This window comes from Typha latifolia, chromosome 1, assembly GCF_019914945.1.
Source record: "Typha latifolia isolate L0001 chromosome 1, TyphaL0001v2, whole genome shotgun sequence".
Classification (NCBI taxonomy): Eukaryota; Viridiplantae; Streptophyta; class Magnoliopsida; order Poales; family Typhaceae; genus Typha; species Typha latifolia.
Window position 1 is genome coordinate 430,755 of NC_133086.1, and position 24,052 is coordinate 454,806.

Consider the following 24,052-nt stretch of genomic DNA (forward strand, 5'->3'; position numbering starts at 1 on the left):
GCCATTCTCCTCAATCAACCCCCATTTCAGAAGTCGAACGCAGAAAACAATGTTCATGCATGGGATACTCCCTTTTTTCCATTCTGTTTAAAAAGTGCATGCATGAGATGATCTCTCTCCCCCCCCCATAACTAACATGCAACATGTATCCCTTGTACATACCAAAATAGATATGGAACATCTCCCCTACATAATATTGGACGCAATATGACTGTAGGAAGCTAGCTTAATTTACTCTTTCTTTATTAAAAAGAAAAATGGAGAAGGAAGTGAGTTTTGATAAGGTTGTAGCAAAAGCGTCAACAGTAGTAGACAGCATATATAGATAGCTAGAAATAGTTGTGTACAATGTCCTTTGTCTTTTCTCTTTCACTCCTCCCTATATATTGGAGGGGGCCTCCTTCTGAGCTCAATCCAAGAGGAAACAGCTATCCTCCCTTCTGTTTCTTTCTTCACATCTTCTCCAATTAAAGTGTATATGAGAGAGAAATAGAGGAAGAACCAGCCACTTAGGTCTTTCATAGGTTTACTATTTGTTTAGCTTATTTTTCAGGCTACAGCGGTAAAGAGATCCCCCACATCTTCACTGGGGTGCAGTTGCAGAGAGAGAGAGAGAGAGAGAGAGAGAGAGAGAGAGGAACAAGAAAGAAATATTCTAGGGTTTATGGGCTACATTAGGACGTAATTAATGTTACAAAAGTCTTGAGTCAAGTCTAGTAGGGAAACTCTTCATTTGAAAAACAAACACTAGTCACAAGTACTAGTAAAGATGGGTGGCATAACTCCACCACCAACTCCTCCTCCTTCCATGGCCTCTGTCAATTTGTCGAACACCTCGAGTAGCCTGATCCGGAAACTTTCAATCGTTGACGGTCCAATTATCGTCGGCGCCGGCCCATCTGGCCTCGCCGTCGCTGCCTCCCTTCGCCGTCTATCAGTCCCCTTTGTCATCCTCGAGAAGTCGGACGGCATTGCCGATCTTTGGAGCAACCGCACCTACGACCGTCTCTGCCTCCACCTCCCCAAGGACTTCTGCCAGCTTCCCCACTTCTCATTCCCTGAAAACTTCCCTACTTACGCCTCTAAGGCCAGCTTCCTCCAGTACCTCCATTCCTATGCCAACCACTTCTCCATAACCCCGCATTTCGATCACACCGTTGTCGATGCCCGCTTTGATCCAACGATCTCACTTTGGCGCGTCAAGAGCATTATGGAGAAGGAGGTAGTCGAGTACATGTCGCCGTGGCTAGTGGTGGCTACGGGAGAGAACGCGGAGGCTGTCGTTCCCAAGTTCAAGGGGAAGGAGAAGTTTAAGGGAAGCGTGCTGCATTCTAGTGAGTATAAGAATGGAGCAGGGTACAGAGGGAAGAATGTTTTGGTGGTAGGTTGTGGCAATTCAGGGATGGAGATGTGTTTGGATCTCTTTGAGCATGGTGCAATGCCTTTCGTGTCTGTGAGGAGCGGGGTAATGATTTTACCATCGTTCAAGTTAAAAATAGCATTGATATTTAGTTTTGGTAATTGCATTTATACACATGTCTCTTAACTCCAAAATGGAAACAGGTGCATGTTCTACCAAAAGAGATGCTTGGGACCTCAACATTTGGGGTGGCAATGAAGTTGCTGAAATGGTTGCCACTGAAGTTGGTGGATAGGTTTCTGTTACTGGCAGCCAAGGTGATGCTGGGTGACACTGAGAAATATGGGCTCAAAAGGCCAAAACTGGGACCTTTGGAGTTAAAAAGCATCACTGGGAAATCCCCTGTTCTAGATGTGGGAGCCCTGTCTTTGATAAAGTCTGGGAGAATCAAGGTAGTTTATTTCTCTCCAATGAGTTTAGTAATAGATCTTCTTTCCTTGATGGGTAAAAATGGCATCTTCTTTTTTCTTTTCATTTTTTGTTCAGAGTTACATTTGAGGTTTAGCTTCCACGTAGAATGTAGGATAACAGCGTGACTCCTAGCAATGTCTGAATTTAGCTTACCGATGTAGTCTCCGTGGCCTCTTGAAACTGTCCTGTTCTAATGCAACAATGCATATATGTACTATAAAGGAAGTAATGATATTTTATAAAGTTGGCCCTTTTTTACCAATTTGAATGTAACACTCTCTCTCTCTCTCTCTCTCTCTCTCTCTCTCTCTCTCTCTCGCTCTCTTTCTAGCTAATACTTGATTGTCTGATGTCACTCCTCTGTTTCCCCTGTCGACATGGCAGATAGTACCGGAAGTTGAGTCACTCACAACGAATGGAGCCCGGTTTGTTGATGGAAGTGAGATGGAATTCGACTCGGTAGTCTTCGCGACGGGTTACAGGAGCAATGTCCCCTTCTGGCTCAAGGTAATGTAAATCAACCCGTTTCCATACATACAAAAGGTTGTATAATTAATTTGGAACCATTGCTCATTTTAGCATGATGGTTATCTCCATTGCAGGGGAGTGACTTCTTCACGGAGGATGGCAAGCCCAGGACCCCATTCCCCAACGGATGGAAAGGAGAGAATGGACTCTACTGTGTAGGATTCACAGAGAGAGGGCTCCTTGGTGCCAGTGTCGACGCTGTTAAAGCTGCTCTTGATATCTCCGAGAGATGGAAAGATCTTACAGAAAACAACAAGTAGACCTGTTTCTCTCTAGATTAATAACACAGTAAATACTCCATGCAATGCAAGAGACAGACAAAGAAGGGATAGGATAAACCAACAGTTGGTTATTTTGGATGTTGGCTTCATAGAGAACTATGCAAACATCCTCTATAGTATCTTCTTTGTCTCACGTACACATGAGGATAAAAAGAGAGCAGATGTTAGTCCCACTTATTGTTGTCTATTTTAAATTTTCCATGTCTTCTCTGTATTGGCTTTTCCTACTATATACTTGTGTTGTCATTTTTCTATCTCTCCTTCTCTCTCTCTCTCTCTCTCTCCCTCTGTTCCCTAAATTCCAATCGGTTTGTCTTCATCTCTCTTCCTCTGAGGAGGGCTCGGTTAAGTCTGAAGGGTAACTCTTGTCTCTATTTCCTCAGGTACTAGTGTGTACTGCCAATGGGCAGCTCCAGCCTAGACACTGCTCCAACCTCACATGATTTTGTAGTCAAAGACTCCTCGAAACCAGCCCAGCCAACGAAATATGCTATCATGTTAACATGATTGTTAGAGTGCCAAATGATTGGACGCAACCTTACCCAAATTCCCACATGCACTAATTCCTCCTCAAAGAAAATTGAAAGGAAAAAAGAACACAAAGAAATCAAGGCCCTGTTTTGGTTGCATTAAGATATACATCAATATTCATGCCTACATAATAATATTGGCTCATCATTAATAATACTAGTTCGATTAGAATAAATAATAATACATTATATTAAGGAAAGAGTACATACAGAGATAAGAATGCAGGAAAAGTATACAGAACTAGAGAGACAGAGGGAGAACCGAGGGGTTCACGTGAGATAAGACTAGACGTTCTTATTGGTGCAAGAGACTAAATGGTGGCAAATTAAATACCACTTCCACTTTCCTTTTCATATTGGAATTAAATCCCTTTTGCATGGTACTGAAAATGGCATGCATGTGGGATCTGCTACATGGACCAGAGACCAGAGATGCATGTAGCTAAAACCTCCTGGGCCACGCCACCATTATTAGAGCTCTTATAGCTAAGCTCTTTCCCCATCACCCTCAGCATCCGTACCACCCCACTCATGTGCTTATATCTCCATCATAATTCCATCATCACATCCTAAATTTATTATACGTCTTTTCTTTTTTACCATGCATCCCCTTATGTCATGTCATTCATGCATGTGACTCACACACAATAACCCAATTAGCTATAGAAAACAATACATGAACACGAATGAAAGTACTTCATGTGAAAGTCTATGGTTATATATCTACCGAGTAGGAGCACAAGAATATTCACATTAGCAATCCTTTTTAAATGGTAAAGACAATTTTTTTTATTTTTTATTTTAGAATAAAAGAGAGAGAGAGAGAGAGGAAAAGACACTTACAGCATCAAAAGATTCTCTTTTGATCACCCACATGAACAGCCAATCATAAATCAGAGTGAAGCATGCAATTGGCCCATCAGCTCGACAGCCACGTGGCAGGCGAAGGAGGGGACGTGGGTACGGTGGGTGGCGTCACCCTCCGCCCACACGGGATCCTCCACGGACGTGGCAGCCGTCCGTACGGCGAATCCCGACTGGACGGTGCAGATATCGCCATCACGAGCGAGTCTATGATTTCCTTTATATTTTCTTTTTTTTCTTCTTTTTACTTCCCCCTTTCTCGACATTTACTAAAAATTCTATCTATATATATATATATTTATTTATTTATTTTTAAATTTGAAAAATAAAGGTGTCGTTATTTGCCGCAGCTTAATAAGGTTAAGGTTGGGTATCCCTAGCCCGTGGGCCACATCGTTGACCACTGGGGCCCACTTGGGAAGAGAGAGAGGAGGAGAGCATCGAGTTGTTCCATCCATCGCTCGTGTGGGGCAAGTCCGAGAAAGATAGTGCGATCTTTCCTCATCTCTCTCATTCCCTTTGCTGTGCGTGTCTTCTAATTGTATATATATTTATAAGGCTTAGCTCCTACTCCACAACGTCTTTGTCTATATTCAATGTACGTATGGAACCCCACATTACTTACAAGGTTATATTAGCATTCAACGGAACTTTACTGTGGTCCAAATCGGCCTATACCCCCAAATAATAAGAAAGGTGGTCAATGGACTGGGCTTTAAGTAGGCGGATGCAGCCCAAGGCCTAATGACCCAATCTAGCTAATGGGAATCGTCGCTTTAACACGGGATGCATAAATACTTTGCTTCCACCGAAAAAATAAGTAAAAAAAGATAAAATATTCTTGCTTTACACCTGCATTACTTCTTTTCCCATCCAACTTTATTATTTAAATATTATTTATATTTATTTCTATATTTTGGGATTAAATCCAGGTCTCCAAGAAATCAGGTATTAAAAAGAACCACGTGCTAAATTTATGAAACGACTGCGTAAGACTTTTTGTTGACCCTTCCAAGTTAAGTTATATATCCGGCTAGATTTTTGTAAACTCTCATACACATTTTGGATCCGGCAAATGGATCACTCTAATGTGAAGCACGCAGGTCGACCTGGTAGGTTTAGCTTGCCAGGCATGTCGAACAACCAGGTTAAGCAAACGACGTGGCAGCCGAATTCCCTCTATAATTCAGATTAGACCGTTCGTTACTGCTCCTTTTCGTCCCTCCTTTCAGATTACTTTCCTCGTATGTTCTCATTTCTATTTTCCTATCAATTTCTTATGTAAAGAAACTCCTCTGTAGCTTCCTCAATCTTGCCTATATGAACCGTGATAAACCTCCAATCTTGTAAACATTCTCTCTTCTTCTGCTGCTGCTGTTCTTCATCTTGAATTAATCCCTTTGTTTCAAGTGTTCGCATTAGATATCCTTTCATGGAGTACTATGCCGCATTCTTCTTGGCCTCCGGTCGTAGCACCACACAACCGCATAAGCGCTGGCGCGTTGCGCTCACCGCCATCTTCACATGCCGCGCCTTCGCCGCGAAGCGTCTATCCGCCATACTCGGCCGAAGCCAATCCTACGTGGCCATTGACATCGACAAATCTACCAACCCTCCAGTTAACAAGTCCTTCGCTGGTCTTGTTAGACACAAAGGTCTTGATGACTTGAAACGGCTTGGTGGCGTCGCCGCCGTTGCCGCCGCATTGTCTTCTGACGACGAGAAGGGGATCAGCAACGACCCCGATGACCTCCGCCGTCGCAAAGATGCCTTCGGGTCGAACACCTATCCGAAGCCGAAACCGAAGCATTTTGTCATGCACGTGGTTGACGCGCTCAGTGACCTCTTCTTGATCGTCCTCACCGTATGTGCGGCCGTCTCCCTCGGCTTCGGCATCAAGGAGCACGGGATAAAAGACGGTTGGTATGACGGCGTGAGTATTTTCCTCGCCGTCTTCCTGGTCGCCGCCGTCTCCGCCGTCAATAACCACCGACAGGCGAAGCGCTTCCAAAGATTAGCGAACGAGTGCAGCAACATCGATGTCGTCATTGTGAGAGAAGGCCGGCGGCAAGTGGTTTCGCTTGCCGACGTCGTGGTGGGCGATGTCGTGGTGTTAAAGATCGGTGACCAGGTTCCCGCCGATGGGCTATTCCTCGGCGGGCACTCGCTCCAAGTCGACGAGTCGAGCATGACCGGTGAGTCACAACCGGTAGAGATCGACGGCGAGACGTCTCCCTTCCTCGTGTCTGGTGCGAAGGTGGTCGACGGCTACGCAAACATGATCGTCACCGCCGTTGGCACCGACACCGCGTGGGGTGACATGATGAGCGCCATCGTCCACGACAAGACCGACCCGACGCCGCTCCAAGAACGGCTGCAGCGGCTCACGTCCACTATTGGGAAGCTCGGCGTCGCGGTGGCCGTCTTGGTCTTCGCGGTGCTCACGGCGCGCTACTTCACCGGGAACACCAAGGACCATCAAGGAAAGCAGGAATTCGACAAGCATAATGTGACAACCGACGGCGTGATTAGCGCAATAGTGGATATATTTCAACAGGCCGTCACTATCATCGTCGTGGCGATACCGGAAGGGCTTCCATTGGCGGTGACGCTGACGTTAGCCTTCTCGATGAAGAGGATGATAAAGGAGCACGCGTTGGTGCGGCGGCTCTCGGCTTGCGAGACGATGGGCTCGGTCACCGCCATTTGCACTGATAAGACTGGAACCCTGACGCTGAACCAGATGAAGGTGACGAAGTTCTGGATCGGCGAAACAACCGTTGACGCCAGCAGCAACAAAGCTCTTAAAGGTATGATCTCGCTTTTTTTTCAAATAAATTTATAATCTTTTTTTCTTTTCTTTTTTTGGATTAAAACTTATCATCTAACAACTTAAAATTTCTGGGTTAACTTGCAGAGACAAAAATCTTGGCGTTGCTCGGCCAAGCTGTTGGGCTCAACACCACCGGAAGCGTCTACACAGCCAATCCTGATTCGCCACCGGAGATCTCAGGGAGCCCGACCGAGAAAGCTCTTCTCTCATGGGGTGTGACGGAGTTAGGAATGGATGCCGACGAGCTCAAAAGAAACTTCGAAGTGATTCGTGTCGAGGCCTTTAATTCGGAGAAGAAGCGGAGTGGAGTTTTGGTCAAGGAGAAGGGAAGCAGAGCGTTGAGCGTGCATTGGAAAGGAGCCGCGGAGATGATATTGGGTCGATGCAACAATTACTTGGGCGAGGAGGGAATGATACGCGAATTGGGTTTGGAGCAGAAGGCAAAGATCGAGCAAATCATCAAACAAATGGCGGGTTCTAGTCTTCGATGCGTCGCCTTTGCGTGGAAGAAGATGGAAGCAGAGGAAGTCGGCGCAGAAGCTAAACTCGGCGACGAAGGCTTAACTCTGCTGGGTTTGGTCGGCATCAAAGACCCCTGCCGTCCTGAAGTGAGATCGGCAATTGAAGCTTGTAAGAGCGCGGGAGTTGTCGTCAAGATGGTCACGGGAGACAACCTCTTCACAGCCCGAGCAATCGCCCTGGAATGCGGAATCCTTATCCCCAACGACGTCGACGGACTAGTCATCGAAGGCGAACAATTCCGAAACTACTCAGAGGACGAGCGAGCGGAGATGGTCGATAGGATTCGCGTCATGGCGAGGTCGTCGCCGTTGGATAAGCTTCTAATGGTCCAATGCTTGAAGAAGAAGGGCCACGTTGTCGCGGTCACCGGGGACGGCACGAACGACGCACCGGCATTGAAAGAAGCCGACGTGGGGCTCTCGATGGGCATCCAAGGCACCGAAGTCGCGAAGGAGAGCTCCGACGTCGTCATTCTCGACGACAACTTCAACACCGTCGTGACAGTGATGAGATGGGGGAGGTGCGTCTACAACAACATCCAGAAGTTTATCCAGTTTCAACTCACCGTCAACATTGCAGCATTGGTCATAAACTTCATCTCAGCTATTACTTCTGGAGACATGCCATTAACAACCGTGCAACTCTTGTGGGTTAACTTGATCATGGACACCATGGGAGCTCTCGCCTTGGCTACTGATAGACCGACCAAGGAGTTGATGAAGAAGCCGCCCGTCGGCCGCACCAAACCGCTCATTAGTAATGTCATGTGGAGAAATCTCATAGCCCAAGCTCTATTCCAAATCGCAGTTCTAGTAATATTCCAGTTCAAAGGACAGTCCATCTTCGGGGTTAGCAAAGAGATCAACAACACCATTATATTCAACACCTTCGTCTTCTGCCAAGTCTTCAATGAATTCAATTCGAGGAAGCTTGAGAAGAAGAACGTCTTTCAAGGCATTTTCGCAAACAAGTTGTTCTTGGGAATCATTGCTGTGACTGTAGTCATGCAAGTGATGATGGTGGAGCTCTTAAGGAGGTTTGCTGATACAGAGAGGCTGAACTGGGGGCAATGGGGGATTTGTCTTGGTGTCGCGGCAATAACGTGGCCGATCGGGTGGATCGTCAAGTGCATACCGGTGTCGAACGCGCCGGTTCTACATCTCCTGGCTCGCTGCAGAGCTTCTTAGGATGATAATAGTTGCTTTAGTTGTTTCTCGTAAGATATCTCAACTCAATTTCTTTTTTTTTTTCAGTACTGGATTTGACTGCCTACGGGCAATTTCTGTAAAATCTCAGAATCAGATCATCCATTATTAAAACTAGTTTGGCATTAAATAGCCATACAATTCCTAATCTTTAGCCTAAACAACAGCACACGATATATGCATTTGAATTCAAAAAATAGTTGCTAAACTATTTCCTGGATATCAGGGATTTATTTGAACAAACTGAGATGCATGACTAAGTAAACAACAGACTTAATGAATCCCCTAGAATTAAGGACCCATCTCCTTCAATCCCTCCCTCAAACTAATCTGTGTATCACTGATTAGTTTACTTGATGCTGAACAGACTCCAAGTTGTGTGCGAAGCTTCTGGAATGTGACAAGTTTCAATGGCTTCGTAAAAATGTCAGCTATTTGATCTTGTGTTCCACAATGCTCTAACTTGATCACGCCGTTATTAACCAAATCTCGCAAGAAATGGAACCGCACATCAATGTGCTTACATCTACCATGAAACACTGGATTCTTAGACAATTTTATTGCTGAGGTGTTGTCACACATGATAGTGGTGCTTTCTTCCAATGCATAACCTAGTTCCTTCAAAACTCTTCTCATCCAGATAGCTTGACAAGCACAAGCCACAGCTGCAATATATTCAGCTTCTGTTGTGGAAAGTGTAACAATGGCTTGCTTCTTTGAGGACCAGGCTACTGCCCCATCACTTAACAAGAATGTGTAGCCCGAGGTGCTCTTCCTCCCCGTCAATATTTCCCGCATAGTCACTATTTGTGAACACCTTCGAGATCTTTTGTACCTCCACGCTTATACCATATCCCATAATCTAGAGTTCCTTTTAAGTATCTTAACACCCTCTTGGCTGCCCGATGGTGTGCCCCGGTTGGTCCGGACATGAAACGACTAATAAGACTCACAACAAATTGCGAGATCTGGCCGAGTGGAAGTGATATACATTAAGCTTCCAATCATTTGTTTGTAGAGTGTTTCATCAACCTTTTCTCCCTCTTCATCACAACTCAATTTGCACCCTGGAACAATGGGATTACATACGAGATTGCGGTCTTCCATTCCAAAACGTTTCAAAATGTCAATAGCATACTTATGTTGGCAAATGTGAATGCCATCAAGTGACTGCATTACTTCTATTCCAAGAAAAAATCTCATCTTCCCAAGATCGGACATGTCAAACTCCCTTTGCATTGAAGTTTTAAATTTTTTCATCAACAAAATATCATTACCAGTATAGATAAGGTCATCAACATAAATACTGACAATGAGAAATCTACCTTCACTGTTTCCTTTAAAGAATAATGTATGCTCATTTTGACTCCTCTGAAAGCCTTCTTTGATGAAATAGGTTTCAATACGACTGAACCAAGCCCTAGGTGCTTGTTTTAGTCTGTATAAAGCCTTGTGAAGTTTATAAACCTTATGTTCACTGCCCTTGTTCACATACCCTTTTGGTTGTTCAATGTAGACATCCTCTTGCAAAGCTCCATGCAGAAATGCTGACTTGACATCAAGTTGGAAGATCTCCCATCCATTCTGAGCTGCCAAAGCAATGACCATTCTCACTGTGTCCATTCGAGCCACTGGTGCATATACCTCTGTATAGTCAACTCCATACTTTTGAGAGTACCCTTTTGCCACCAATCGAGCTTTAAACTTATCCACCTCCCCAAGTTCATTAAGTTTAGTTTTGTAAATCCATTTGACACCAATGCATTTACTTCCCTTTGGTAACTCGGTCAGCTTCCAAGTTTGATTCCTTTCAATTGCTTCAATTTCTGCATCCATGGCTATTCTCCACTTTTTGTTCTTTTGTGCTTCCTCAAATGTCAGTGGATCACATGTGTCAAACTCCACCAAATTCAGCTCAAATGGATCACACGTGTCAAGCTTCATGAAATCCAACTCCATCATATTAGCCTCATCTTCATCTTCTGACAATTCTTCACCAGTGACATAGTCACTAAGGTAAGAAGGTGTTCTACGTGCTCGTCCCTCCCTTGCTTCTGCAACTATCTCTATAGCTGCATCCAAGTCTTCCTGTACGCCATCATTATTCCAATTTACACCCTCAAAGACTTCTTCTCCTTCACTTATTTCATCATCACCCCAAACTAGCTCTACACTAGTTTGTTCTACATTATTCTCTCCCCAATCCCATAGCTTATTCTCTTCAAAAACCACATCTTTACTTACTACCACTTTCTTAGTTCTTGGATCAAATAGTTTATAGCCTTTAGATTCCTCACTAACTCCCAAAAGAATACAAGTAAAACTTTTGTCATCGAGTTTACCTCGCTTAGTGTCAGGTATGTAGACATGAGCAATGCATCCCCAAACTCGAAAATGTTCCACTGAGGGCTTAACTCCACTCCAAGCCTCTTGTGGTGTGATATTCTTGACTGCCAGTGTAGGGCATCTATTGAGGACATAGAAGGTCCAATTTACAGCTTCCGGCCAAAAAGTCTTGGGAATTTTCTTTGCACATAGCATGGATCTCACCATGTTCATGACCGTCCTGTTCTTGCGCTCAGCTGCACCATTTTGCTGCGGCGTATAGGGAGTTGTTAATTGTCTCTGAATTCCATGCTCCTTACAATAGTCATTGAATTCATTGGAAGTGAATTCACCTCCTCGATATGTCCTTACGCTCTTGATCAGCTTTCCTGTTTCTTTCTCAACTAATTTTTTAAACATTTTGAAGCAATTAAAGGCCTCAGCCTTTTTAACAAGCAAATACACCCATGCTTTACGACTAAAATCATCTATAAAGCATAGAGTGTACCTTTTACCACTGTTGGATGTAGGACTAATTGGACCACATATGTCTGAGTGTATGAGCTCCAAGACTTCTTTTGCTCTCCAAGTACTTTGCTTGGGAATGACATTCCTATGTTGCTTGCCAACCATGCAATCTGTACAGATGCTATTTGATGCTTCAAACTGTGGCAAACCTCGCACCATTTTCTTGTCTTGCAATATCTTTAGACCTTTATAACTTAGATGACCATATCTTTCATGCCAAAGTTGAGGTAGATCCATGGAGCTTGTGTGCAAACAGTTTACAAATTGTGCTTTTGGAGATGAATGAGTTTGAGCTACTAGTATGAACATCCTGTTTGAACTCATTTTGCTTTGAACAATTAACCCTCTTACTGGGTGAAAGATTTGGCATATTCCTCCTTGAATTAGGATTGTTAATTCTTTCTCCTGGAGTTGTCCTATACTCAAGAGGTTGCTCTTGAGCTCGGGAACAAAATACACATCACTAATCACATAGGCAGCATTATTGAAAACCAATTTGACATTCCCTTTTCCGGTCACTTCCATTCTAGTGTTATTTCCAAGCTTAACTGAATGTTTGAAATTTTCATTTAAGCTTGAAAACATAGCTTTATCTCCACACATGTGATTAGAGCAGCCAGAATCCAAGAACCAGACATCATTCCTCCTTGCTTTCTGTTCCTCCACCAATGCCATTAAAAGGAGCTCTTCATCTTCATCAAACTCAGCGAAGTTGACTTCTTTGTTCCACATTGGGCATTCATATTGAAAATGTCCCAAGTTGTGACATTTATAACATTCTATAGTTGCCTTATTGAAGAAGCTTCTACCTCGACCTCGTCCTCTTCCTCTCATAGTTGTCCTTCCACGACCTCTAAAACTCTCCATATGGTTCACTTTTAGGGCTTGATCTTCTCCTCGATCATGTCTCTGAAATTTTTGCTCATGAACTACAAGGGAGCTTTGCAGTTCATTAATTGAGATTGTCTCAATGTCTTTGGATTCTTCTATGGATATCACAACATAAGTAAACCTTTCTGTGAGGGTTCTTAAAATCTTTTCAACCACCTTTGAATCCGGCATTTCCTCTCCATTGCTTCTCATTTGATTAGTTATTGACATGACTTTGACAAAATACTCAGAGACATTTTCATTCTCCTTCATTTCCAGTACTTCAAAATCTCTCCTTAGTTTTTGAAGGAGTGACCTTTTAACACGATCATTTCCTCCAAATTTCTTTTTCATGGAATCCCACACAATCTTTGCCGTGCGCCTATCAAGAATTTGCTCAAATGTTACCCTGTCAATTGCTTGATAAAGATAATGTTTTACTTTGTGATCTTTCATCCTTGAATCTTCAAGCTGTGCTCTCTGTGTATCAGTGAGCATCGTACTAGCTGTTGGTTCTACAAAACCATTCTCCACCAGGCTCCATAGTCCTTTTGCTCTCAAAAGGTTTTCCATCAGTTCACTCCAGTGGTCATAATGACCATCAAAGTGAGGAAGCTTCATCTTCTCTTCACTCATCTTTTATGTATCACTCAAGAAAGCTGCGGCTTTCCTTTTCGCTGGCTCTGATACCAAATGTAAAATCTCAGAATCAGATCATCCATTATTAAAACTAGTTTGGCATTAAATAGCCATACAATTCCTAATCTTTAGCCTAAACAACAGCACACGATATGTGCATTTGAATTCAAAAAATAGTTGCTAAACTATTTCCTGGATATCAGGGATTTATTTGAACAAACTGAGATGCATGACTAAGTAAACAACAGACTTAATGAATCCCCTAGAATTAAGGACCCATCTCCTTCAATTTCCTTATGATAAAAAGCAATTTATTTGATTCATTTGACTCAGTTCATGTAATAATGGTACCTATGCGTCTTTAATTTTCTAAGTATTATCTGTGATTCGGCAGTTCTTTTGTCTTTGAGCTTCAATTGTGAAGTGTTGTTATTTGTATCAAAACAATGTTGAGTTTCTGTCATTATCAGAGCATCTATTCATCAACTACTTGAGATGCTGCCTTGGTGGATTAAATCAAGGGAAATCAACACTTAGATTCTTCTATTAAACATAGCAGTTGCAGGGGATACTGCCAATTTGCCAAGTAGGAGATTTATATAAGATAAAAGAAACTCGTCAATGCATACATAGATTCAGATATACTCTCCTGGATATACAAATAGGTAGTTTAATTTACAAGGCTTTTAAGAGGAGGCCTGAGAATAAGAAAAATCCATTCTGGTGTTCATGTTTAAGATTAAAGCTCTTATTCTTTTTCCAAGTAATTAGATGGCCAACCAGATATTCTAAATTTTTTAACATATTATGTCTTAAAGAAAATTATTACATTGTCAACCAACAAAAAATTAATGTTGAGAAGGAAATAATGAACAAATGCTTCACATAGGTTCATCTACAACAGAAATGAACAACACAACCTTGGAATCTTACAAAAGAAAGACACAAAGTCTACTGGTTTTGGTACAATGTTCATGGAATTGTAGTTCAGACTGCAGTCATCATTCTCACAAACTCCTCATAGTTCACTTGTCCATCACCATCTACATCAGCCTCCCTGATCATTTGCTCAATCTCTTCATCAGTCAGCTTCTCCCCCAGGTTCATCATCACATTCCTCAGCTATGCACGTAAATAGACCAGTTGAATAAGTGAACCAACTTATTATATACTTAGATCAAATAATGATGAAATGCATCAAATGTAATAAAAAAAAACACAGGATTATTGTGCACTTAAAAAGTGCAGATGATCATAACAGAATTCAGAAAAAAAAAATATTAGCATCAGAAACTACTTATAACTGTTTGATAATTTGCAGAAGTATTAATGTTGATCTTATTATTAGCAAAGGAAAGGTGACATTAGATATTCACCTCACTAGCTGAGATGAACCCATTTTGGTCCTTGTCAAAAACCTTAAAAGCTTCTTTGAGCTCCTCTTCGGCATCAGTCTCCTGCAAAGAGAGGCGTAAGTTCTCATTACAATTTAATGCAATAAATGGTAAAGTACACACTTTTAAAGTTCATAGAATAATTTGACAGGATGCCAACAAAGATCTTTGTTAATTTTACCTTTACTTTCTTAGCCATTAGGTTCAAGAACTCCGCAAACTCTATGGTCCCATTACCGTCTGCATCAACCTCCCTCATCATATCATGCAGCTCTTCTTCTGATGGATTCTGGCCCAAAGATCGGATAACAGTGCCCAATTCTTCCACAGTGATGCAGCCTAAAATAGGAATCAAATTAGGCAGCCGACCAAAACTTGGACATGTACACCCGCAGTAGCAAATATTGCATAAAACATACATATATCTATATTCGTAATGAGAACCAATTCAATTTGAAAGTTTACACCCATAGCTTGTGGATTCATTTTAACCATTCACATCTTATTCTTTTATTCCATGCGCTACTAAATTTACATTTGATTCCTAACTCAAAGGTATATTAAAAGAACAGCATTAATAACAAAGACAATTGTGTTTATCTTGCAGCTATGCGCTACTAAATTTACATTTGATTCCTAACTCAAAGGTATATTAAAAGAACAGCATTAATAACAAAGACAATTGTGTTTATCTTGCAGCTATATCAAGTTGGTGGGGAGTGTAGGGTGGCCCACCTAATAAAAGAGGAAGAATTCTGCCAATATGGATTAGCATATGCATTGCAATAATCCATAACATTTCAACTTGAATAAGTGGGCCTGAAGAACTTTTCTTTTTCCAGGCTAAACCATGGACTTCTTTAGACAAAGATCACTTCATGGTTTCCACAACAAGCTTTTATCAATACTCAAAAATACCAGACTAAAGCAATAACCATGTAGTTTTTAGGCCCTTCGGATGAATCAAAGATAGAGAGAAAAAAAAGGACCAAAAATGACTTATTAGCAGTAGAAAAGCATGCATGACTTACTTCCACCAAAGAAAATAATTAAGGAATCAAATATTGTTATCTATGATTGACAGCAAATATATGTATAGGTAAATCTGACATGCCCGGTTGCACATAATCTAGCAGAAGTTCTTCAAGGTCATAGGTACAGACATACAGGAGACAAATAATAAGGATCAGACAAAACCACGATTTGATCAAAATCCAGTCAAAGTAAAACAGGGCAAAGCAAAGGAAACAAGATAAGCCCATCAATCAAACCATCTAAAACAGTGTATGACCACAAAAAAAGAAAAAGCACAAAGCACGACCAAACCATAAAATCCAGAAGAGGAAGTAGGGAATGAAGAGAAGGAAACAAACCATCTCCATCTTTGTCGAAGAGCAAGAAGGCCTGTTGGAATTCAGAGACCTGGTCTTTGTTTAGGGAGTGAGAGTCCATGAGACTGCTCTCCTGAAGATAAAGATGGAACTAATGGAGAAAACAAGGAGGAGACAAAGAGGGAAGAAAGGCAGGGGAGAGAGAGAGAGAGAGAGAGACAGACAGAGAGAGAGAGAGAGAGAGAGTTTTATTTGGTAGGAACTCTCCTCTCTTAAACTTATGCAGAGGCTTAGGAAGTGGTGGAAAAAGAGGGAACTTTAAGTTTTGTGTGTGTGTGTGTGTTGGGGTGGTGTGCGATCAGATCAATAGCTTGACCTTTTGTTGTTTGGAGAGCTGGTCAAATAGGCCTTTCTTTTTAATATTAATATTAAGAATTACATAATATCTATCTTATTTAAGAATTAACCCCACCTTATTTATAAATAATACTTACATATTATTTACTTTTTAGAAATATATATAAATATGGTCAATTTAAATTATGCATTTTTTTAATGCCCGATGAGAAAATATGATAAATTTATCTCTCTTTTTTTCCTTTTTCTTTTACTAAAAAATATATAGAAACATTTTATTTGGGTTTAAGATTTATATGCAAATACAACAAAGACAGAGCAATTATTGACCAGCTACCTGTTTGTTTTACTGTTTTTTATACGATATATATATATATTTAAAAAAAAAATCTCAAATCTCAATCAGCACATAATAAATGATTTTTTATTTTAATTTTTCATCATAATTTATCGGCGTCAATTACTATGTCGCGTGATACGAACGCGAGCGTCTCGCGAGATGATCCGCTTCACGTGCGTTTACGGTGGGCGGTCGACGGTCGTGAGAGCATGGCTGGCGCACGTGATCCCAACTAACCCCGTAGATTGCTCCTACGTGGCACGCGCTTTCTCTTCTCCTCACGCGGTTATGACGAGGCGGTGGGATCTCGTCACATCGCTCGCACACGCACGCACGCACGCTTTTTTTCTTTCTCCTCTGATCAAAATCACGCGTTCGGAAATATTTAAAAGGCAAATACTTCGATTCTTTAAAAATTATAATCTTAATTCGACGGCTATAATAGTGAATTTTCGTATCCCATACTAATATTGTTCCAAAATAAAGTTAGGTAAGAAAAAGAATATATTAGTCAAGAAGATTTAATTACGTGTGCCTAACTCCCCAATATTTTTATTATACTCTTGAAGATCTTAACGTCAAATTGATTGATAAACAATTACGTTTACGGTACGAAATATGCGCTCGACTTATTCTTTTCTTCCATTAAGATTTTTCTCTTAGATATAATTATGCCTTAATTATAGGAGATATTATTTAATATTAAATAATTTAAATTTGATTATTTGGAGATAAACTTCAATTTAAATATAATTATTTATCTCTATCTACTAAAATTTAATTTAAATCAATCTTAAACTAATAAGAGATATACGCAAATAATAAAAAATAATCAAACAGATAAAATATAACGTAATTAAATTTTCATTAAGTTAATTATAAAAGACATCAATACCTTTATTTTGATATATATATATAACTCTCAGTGTTAAGGATATATATATCTTTTACTTGATAAAATATTAAAAAAATATAATTGTCAAAAAATTGATTTAAATTAATATATCTCTTATTAGTTTAAGAGTTAAATTGTCTATTAAGAGAGAAATTTTAACGATTAAGTTTCTTTTATTAGTTGAAGATCTAACAATTAAGATCTTTAAGAGTATAATAGAAAAATGTTCAATAGTTAAAAATTGATTTAAATTATCTATTAAGAGAATATGTAATTCAAAAGTTAGGCACACATAATTAAATATTCTAAACTAATATGCTATTGTTTTAGTTAAATATAACCGTAGGTCATGAATGTTTTCGTGCAATGGTACTTTTTGCTCGGTTCCTAGTGCTTTTTTTTTTTAAGGTAAAGGTTCCCAGTGCTTTTGCACTATGGTATCGAGTGATTGAATAATAATATATTTTCTTTCTTAACAATAAAACAAAAAGGATGGTATAAAGTAAGTACCTCCTAGATTGAGCACAGAAGACTGGCACACAGAATATATATATATGTATTCTTAATTCATATGGGTTATGATGATTATAGAAGGAAGAGGATTAGGGATTATTTGGTGTGTTATTTCTAAAGCGGTTGCATCGATATATAATTTTAATAATATTATTTTGATAATGAATGTCTTTATATACTAATTTGAGTTAACTTGTCATATTTTAACATCCATACGATTGTAAGTGGTGCTTACTGTAGCAGGAGAAGTTGATTAATAGATTGCCTTTTATTTAAAAATATATATATTCACACGGTTAGAGTAGATGTCAAAATAAAATTTCCTCCACATTTAATGAGAAAAGAGTGAAGATCCAACTCGTTGAAAATGAGCTTTACCATTTATTTGTTTTTTACTGTCTTTTGGTGAAAAACTTAATAACTATTTGCTAGTAATATTTGTTTAAAATTGTAGCTATTTTCTAGTATGCAGTATCTATAAAAACATCAACCAAACGGGCCTCTCTATATCTAATTAGTGATCCACAATTGTATCATAATTAAGCTTGAGGCCCATTTAGGTGAACGCTATAAACGGTTTTGGTATCGGTACGCATATTTTTATCAGTATGTTTCAAAATTATGAGTGCACATGACGAATACGTCTTTCACATAGAAAGTGTGAACCAAGGCCAAGCTAAAGCGGAGAAGCTATACTTGCTTTGAGTATGGTCTTTTAAGATAAAGTAAAATTAATGAATAGACGCGCTCCTGATGTTGTCCATGCTGTTATGACCCAGCCGGTCATGGGCTATATCAAAGTTAGGCAGCTCAAAGTAAAATACTGATTTCTGGCCCAAAGTTGATTTAGTTGATGATTTCAAATATATACATTAATTACTATACTTCACAATGAAGGTTATTTTGCGGGTGATGTGATGTGGGAGCTAAGACAAAAGAGGAAGGGAAAAAGAGAAACCAAATCACATCAGTGGATGATATGTCCAACCAAACTTCTCACTCTTTATCTTATTCTCATTTCCGTTACCATCCAAATAAAGAGCTCCAAGAGCTCGTGTCCCTTACCCATCCCACATACTAGCTAAGCTGGTCTAATTTTAAGTTGAAATTTCTGTGGTCTAGTCAAAAGACTGCGATGCGATATGACGAACTCCACCCACTCAATCCTGCCTTCATAAATGAATGATACATGCCTTGGTGTCAGCACTGCCGTGCATGCCTCTAAAGCTCTAACATCCAAGCGAGTGCGACGGGTTTGGAGGACTTGGGAGGCGACCGCACTTGCCTGCTCATAATTGCATTCCTTCCGGGGGGGTCCAACGGCGTCACCGCATTCCACCATATGGCATGTGAGGCGTTAAGCTCTCGCTGCATACTAGTTTAGCCCATGTTAGCCCGACCCCACCAGTTCTATCGGTTTGATTTGATTTAAATATAAGCCGTTCGTTTTGTTGGTAATTAGAAGACAAGCTTGCGGCGGGGAATTGCGGGGAAATGGACAGCCAGATTGGCGAGATCGTTGATGGTGTCTGCCACGAGATCCTTAAATATCTGCCGTTCGATCTGGAGGACGGCGTCTGACAATTCGGCGGAATGGCGGGTCCACCCGAGATCGGCCGACATGTCCTTACTGATAGCGGCGCACGTGACGTCGTTGAGGTCGTCGGCGGCAGGGACCGGCTCCCGGATACGACGGATCTCCTCCCACACTGGCTGCAGGAGCGGCTCCGCCACAACCGCGACGGAGGAGAGGGATCTGGCACGTGCGAAAGTATCCCAGGAGGACTCGTGGCGCTTCCGGTCGAGGATCTCGGCGGCGACGTCGAAGAGGAGGCGGCGGTGCAGCCACGTGGCGCCGGAGGAGAGGTGGCGCTTCTCGAGCAGCGTGTAGAGGTCGGATGGGTCTTGATAACGAGCCGACGCTCGAATGATATCCGCCACGTAGACGTAATCGTGGTCGTTCGAGGCGAGTATCTCCGATCCTACGGTCCAAGTTTCCCAATCGGCCGCTTGATCTGTCAAAACGAAATTTATATACGAGTTGAAGCACTAAGATGCGCTGGAGAGCGTAGGATAACAAGAGATCGCCAGCTAGGGCACAGCTGGGGAGCAAACCATGCCATCGTGGGCCATGGATAAAGAATTTGGAATGAATCACACCTTTGAAGTCGATGGCGCGCTTAGTTCGGTGAGAAGGCGAGCTCTCGTCTCCGAGGAAGGAGGAGTCGAGTACGGACACCGGGCTCGGCTGCTGCTCTGCCGACGTTATCGCGGCTATGCTGCTCAAGAGCTTTCCGCACCGCTCCAGTAATCCTCTTCCCGAGAGGGACACCTCCTCTGACCTCGATCTCTGCATCACATAACATGACCTTTCGTTATAATAAATACTTCCAAAGAAGCATAATATGCTGCATAAAGAAAAATAAAATAAAATAAAGTAAAATGAGAATAGTACATCCAAGTCGTAATGAGAGGGAGTGCTGATGCTGCTCTCGGAAATGGTGGTGAAGGTATCGTCCTCCGCAGGTGAGCACACTCTGTTCAGTGCTACTCTCGGACTCTTCGGCGATCGAATGGCCAAGGTTTCTGATCCATTTCTCCTGGGGCTTCCCTTCGGGGAATGGGCGGTGGAAGTCCTCCGCTCTGGCTGGGATCTCTTTCTCGAGTCCGCATTCGTTGCTAAGGACCTCCCTCTCCCCGGCGAACTTGGATCCGGAGACGTCGGTCTGCTGCTCTTCCTCTCATTGAACCTATCCGTCCGTGGCGCAACGCCGCCGCAGCGATCGGTCACAAATCTGGAAGACAGGGGTTTCGGCGCCGGCTTCATTACCACTATCGGGGACTCACCGGAGGTCCGTCGTAGATTAGCGTCATAGATGACGTTCCTATGGCCGTCGATCTGTTGATCGGACGGTTTGGAATGGAGAAGGCCTTTTAGCTGGAGCGCCTCGAGTATCTGCTTCAAGGTATCGAGGTCCTTAGCCGGCTCGTCTATCCCTCGCATTCGGAGACGCCGCTCGATCTCGCCGTAGAGCGAGATCGATCCGCTTTGCTTCGGCTCCGGGAAGATATCCTGCGCATCGAAGTAGCTCTTCCTCTGGAGTGCCGAGATAGGAGTTCTTGCAGCCGGATCTGTCTTCAAACCACGGAAATCCCTAACCTCGGCGGGGATCGCCGGCTCCGTCAGCGGCTTCTGGAAGGAGCTCGTGTCCACGAACCGGTAGTACGACGGATCTCGAGGCACCCTAGACTCGGACGCGGATCGCCGGAGCTCCGGCGGCTTCGGTTCCTCGCCGCCGGCGCTCGGGAGCGTGTCGAGCCCCATTAGCCTGGCGACAACGCTAGGAGACCGATGGTGCCTCTCGTTCTCTTGGCTCGCGTCGTAGGATTCAGATCGGTTTTCGCACAAGGTTCGGATCTGGCGTGGGCGCAACCTGCTATCGAGGGAGAGTCTTGGAGCTTCGCGAAACTTCCATGAGGTCTTCGTCCCGTCCTTGATGTCGAATACCCGAAGTGAGAGCGACGGCGACCTCTCGCTCTCCTTCAAGAAGGAGGTAGTGGTAGAAGCATCAGATCTCTCTGATGGAGACTTCGATCCTGCCTCCTGGATGACACCAAACCGCCATTAGACAACCTCGAAAACGAGCCAAAGCAGGAAGTAAGAAGGGAAGAATAGCTACAAACCGGGGAGGAAAGGAGACGCCTAGTAGAATAAACCCGTTTCCCTGATAGAATCTGTGGTCGATCGAAGAGTTGAAGGAATCCGGCCATGCAACCCATATGCTTCTCGAAGTGCCTATCGAGATTTTGCTCGTCGATAACTCCAACCCCCGGCGTCATGTTATCCAGTATCGAGCTATTCTTTCCTCCCGTAAGTTATCCACCTTTTCCCTCTTATCCTCTTCTTCTCCTCGCTCGCTCGCTCGCTCGCTCGCTGTCTCCTTCTCTCCCTCGCTCTCCCTACACGCGCTTGAGAAGGGTGGGGGGAGGGGAGCTTTTAAGGAGGCGGTCGGCGTTAGAATGACGTCTCTATCCTTTAGAATTTTATTTATTTATTCTTAAACGATAATTCTGTCCTTTCCTTCCTTTTGAAATGACGCCTATATCCTCACGGCCTTGGTTCGACCGGCCTACACGCCATTCGAGTCGCGGGAGTTTGACCGAGATGGTGACGAAAGTGCCCTTGTGAGTCCCAACGGCTATATAAATTTTTAACACCCCCCGTTAACTTCATTTTAGTACCATCTTTTTACAGTTGGGATCTATCTCCTTTCCTTTGCTCCTTTTACCTTCTTTTTTTTTTTTTTACCATTAAGCTAAAAGTCAGAAAGTTTGCTCATATCGCCACCTTTTCTGGTTGCTAAAATTTATCATTTCTTTTTTTTTTTTTTTTTATATAAAAAATTGTGCGTAAAACAATTGCTAACTGTCCCCATCAATGGTCAGACAATTTAACCCTACAACTCTTCCACTGCTCTGATTAGGACTTTTCACAAACATGTTTGTTTTTAATTTAAAAAAAAGAAGAAGGCAAGGTGACCCCTATTTCTCTCTCGTACATATTGTGCAACTTTCTGGATGAATAGATATTGATAAATAAGTCCTTCCATGTGATCATGAAAGTAGTACCATACAATAAGAGTCTATATTTGGAGTCCAATAATTCTTATCCTTACACCTATGTTGCTCCAATTCTGTCCCTGATAACAGTCCAAGAATGGACTTACACAAACTCGTGTAAAAGTTTCACATGGATCATCTCTTTACTCCTCCTTATCCATAACGAAATTTCGTTACTCATCGTATACTTGGAACTTTTCACATGCATGGTGTTATAAAACTTCAACAGAGGTTTATTATGTTCGTTATCTTTAGAGATATAGACTCGTCATTGTTTGAGTCATTAAGTTAAGTAGGGGGCTTAAATTAAAGCCCGATCTCGATCATCATCTTCCATTTATTGTGAAGCACAATTGGATATAATTCTAATCCTCGAAGAAAGAGAGAGTAGATTAATTGCATCCTATTCAAAACCTTGATCCAATTGCCCAATTAGTTAACGCATAGATCCAGCACTTCTACTATTCATAAATTTCATAATCATATTCTAAAAAGCTAGCCCTAGGAGATGTGAACGGATGGGATATATTTGACCTACCACAATGAAGAGAGTGAGAATTTTTTTTATAACAAAATTGACATTAGACTATCCGGCCGGTATTAATTTTTCTCTAAGATACCACTAATTAATATTCCTTTTTAACATTCCAAACTATTCTCTAATCTCTCCCATCACGGGTCGTAATACTAGTATCATAAAACGTACATTGAAAAAGGTTTACGGAAAGCTAAGGTGGCTTCTTCTTTCTTTTTTTCGTCGTCAGCTTTTCATGGATTCCACCCACATGCACACACGCAGTTCGTAACGTGCATTTCTGACGGATCGCCACCCTATAAAGCAAAGCTCAAAACTTGGCCAGGCCCACTTTAGCACTACTCAAATCATAGCCATGGATCACCACTAAGGAAAGGTACGTTATTCCTAGAGACGTTAATTAACATATATATATATATATATAATATCATACGAATACCTTCCACTGTTTCCTATGAGCAAGTGATGTGAACGTGGACTCTTCTTACAGATGAGGAGGCACCGTTGCACTCCTCTCGTCACCTCTACCTTCCTTCGTTTGATCTCCGGAACCTTATCCTATAAAGCTAATTAATATGGAGATGAACTAACTACTGAAACAAATAACAGGGGAAGGTTAAAGGTACTACCATTATATAGACTTTATGAAGATAGCAATGTGATTCCTACTCGCTCCTATGCCAAGGGCAGTAGGATTTTATAGTATCTCTTGTTATCCTAGGAATTGGACTCTTGGATAGAATAGGGCAAGACTTGGGATTAATTTGTTGAACTGCTCCCATTAATTTACCTTTTTGACACTGATTGGTGTCCTTAATTACTATTGGAGTTAGTGAGGTAAACCATGTGCCATCTCCTCAGACTAAGGTACTATGAATCACCTCTGATGAAAGTTATCACCACAATCTTATAAAACTAATCAGCATGCAGCTCCTATCTATATAGGGTGTGTATAGAGCTCATCGTACGTAGGAATTGATTTCCTAGTTTAATTAGGATCTAGGGGATGCATGATATCCTGATCAAAGAATAGCTATATATTCTAGTTTTACAGCTAACATTCTTTCTAGATCATCACCCTAATTCTATGATTACATTAGGGAAACAAACT

The 24,052-nt window shown here is 41.9% G+C and overlaps 4 protein-coding genes across 4 annotated transcripts; 2 read left to right on the forward strand and 2 right to left on the reverse strand.

Annotated features, from left to right (window-relative positions):
- Nucleotides 1-704: 704 nt before the first annotated feature.
- LOC140798679 (indole-3-pyruvate monooxygenase YUCCA8-like) lies at nucleotides 705-2,892 on the forward strand. Its single transcript, XM_073152674.1, has 4 exons — nucleotides 705-1,465; nucleotides 1,564-1,812; nucleotides 2,216-2,338; nucleotides 2,434-2,892. The coding sequence occupies exons 1-4, from the start codon at nucleotides 770-772 to the stop codon at nucleotides 2,617-2,619; spliced, it is 1,254 nt and encodes a 417-aa protein (XP_073008775.1). The 5' UTR covers nucleotides 705-769; the 3' UTR covers nucleotides 2,620-2,892.
- A 2,520-nt stretch (nucleotides 2,893-5,412) lies between these two features.
- LOC140783043 (calcium-transporting ATPase 7, plasma membrane-type-like) lies at nucleotides 5,413-8,742 on the forward strand. The gene is made up of 2 exons (XM_073129949.1): nucleotides 5,413-6,844; nucleotides 6,952-8,742. Exons 1-2 carry the CDS (start codon nucleotides 5,467-5,469, stop codon nucleotides 8,574-8,576), a joined length of 3,003 nt encoding a protein of 1,000 aa, XP_072986050.1. The 5' UTR covers nucleotides 5,413-5,466; the 3' UTR covers nucleotides 8,577-8,742.
- A 4,998-nt stretch (nucleotides 8,743-13,740) lies between these two features.
- LOC140788745 (calmodulin-1) lies at nucleotides 13,741-16,054 on the reverse strand. Its single transcript, XM_073138197.1, has 4 exons — nucleotides 15,724-16,054; nucleotides 14,532-14,689; nucleotides 14,333-14,413; nucleotides 13,741-14,078 (listed from the first exon to the last, which is right to left on the reverse strand). Exons 1-4 carry the CDS (start codon nucleotides 15,800-15,802, stop codon nucleotides 13,944-13,946), a joined length of 453 nt encoding a protein of 150 aa, XP_072994298.1. The 5' UTR covers nucleotides 15,803-16,054; the 3' UTR covers nucleotides 13,741-13,943.
- A 2,714-nt stretch (nucleotides 16,055-18,768) lies between these two features.
- Nucleotides 18,769-21,821, reverse strand: LOC140783805 (uncharacterized). Its single transcript, XM_073130872.1, has 4 exons — nucleotides 21,471-21,821; nucleotides 20,242-21,390; nucleotides 19,947-20,136; nucleotides 18,769-19,801 (listed from the first exon to the last, which is right to left on the reverse strand). Exons 1-4 carry the CDS (start codon nucleotides 21,624-21,626, stop codon nucleotides 19,245-19,247), a joined length of 2,052 nt encoding a protein of 683 aa, XP_072986973.1. The 5' UTR covers nucleotides 21,627-21,821; the 3' UTR covers nucleotides 18,769-19,244.
- Between the last annotated feature and the right edge of the window lie 2,231 nt (nucleotides 21,822-24,052).

Excerpts from the sequence above, each read along its gene's own strand:
- LOC140798679 (XM_073152674.1), top strand. The coding sequence starts at position 770 with ATGGGTGGCATAACTCCACCACCAACTCCTCCTCCTTCCATGGCCTCT. Across the intron at positions 1,466-1,563 it reads TCGTGTCTGTGAGGAGCGGG|GTGCATGTTCTACCAAAAGA; the intron begins GTAATGATTTTA and ends AAATGGAAACAG. Across the intron at positions 1,813-2,215 it reads TAAAGTCTGGGAGAATCAAG|ATAGTACCGGAAGTTGAGTC; the intron begins GTAGTTTATTTC and ends TCGACATGGCAG.
- LOC140783043 (XM_073129949.1), top strand. The coding sequence starts at position 5,467 with ATGGAGTACTATGCCGCATTCTTCTTGGCCTCCGGTCGTAGCACCACA. Across the intron at positions 6,845-6,951 it reads CAGCAACAAAGCTCTTAAAG|AGACAAAAATCTTGGCGTTG; the intron begins GTATGATCTCGC and ends GTTAACTTGCAG.
- LOC140788745 (XM_073138197.1), bottom strand. The coding sequence starts at position 15,802 with ATGGACTCTCACTCCCTAAACAAAGACCAGGTCTCTGAATTCCAACAG. Across the intron at positions 14,414-14,531 it reads TAATGGCTAAGAAAGTAAAG|GAGACTGATGCCGAAGAGGA; the intron begins GTAAAATTAACA and ends CTCTCTTTGCAG. Across the intron at positions 14,079-14,332 it reads GGTTCATCTCAGCTAGTGAG|CTGAGGAATGTGATGATGAA; the intron begins GTGAATATCTAA and ends TTACGTGCATAG.
- LOC140783805 (XM_073130872.1), bottom strand. The coding sequence starts at position 21,626 with ATGACGCCGGGGGTTGGAGTTATCGACGAGCAAAATCTCGATAGGCAC. Across the intron at positions 21,391-21,470 it reads GGCGTCTCCTTTCCTCCCCG|GAGGCAGGATCGAAGTCTCC; the intron begins GTTTGTAGCTAT and ends GGTGTCATCCAG. Across the intron at positions 20,137-20,241 it reads CCTCTCATTACGACTTGGAT|AGATCGAGGTCAGAGGAGGT; the intron begins GTACTATTCTCA and ends TATGTGATGCAG.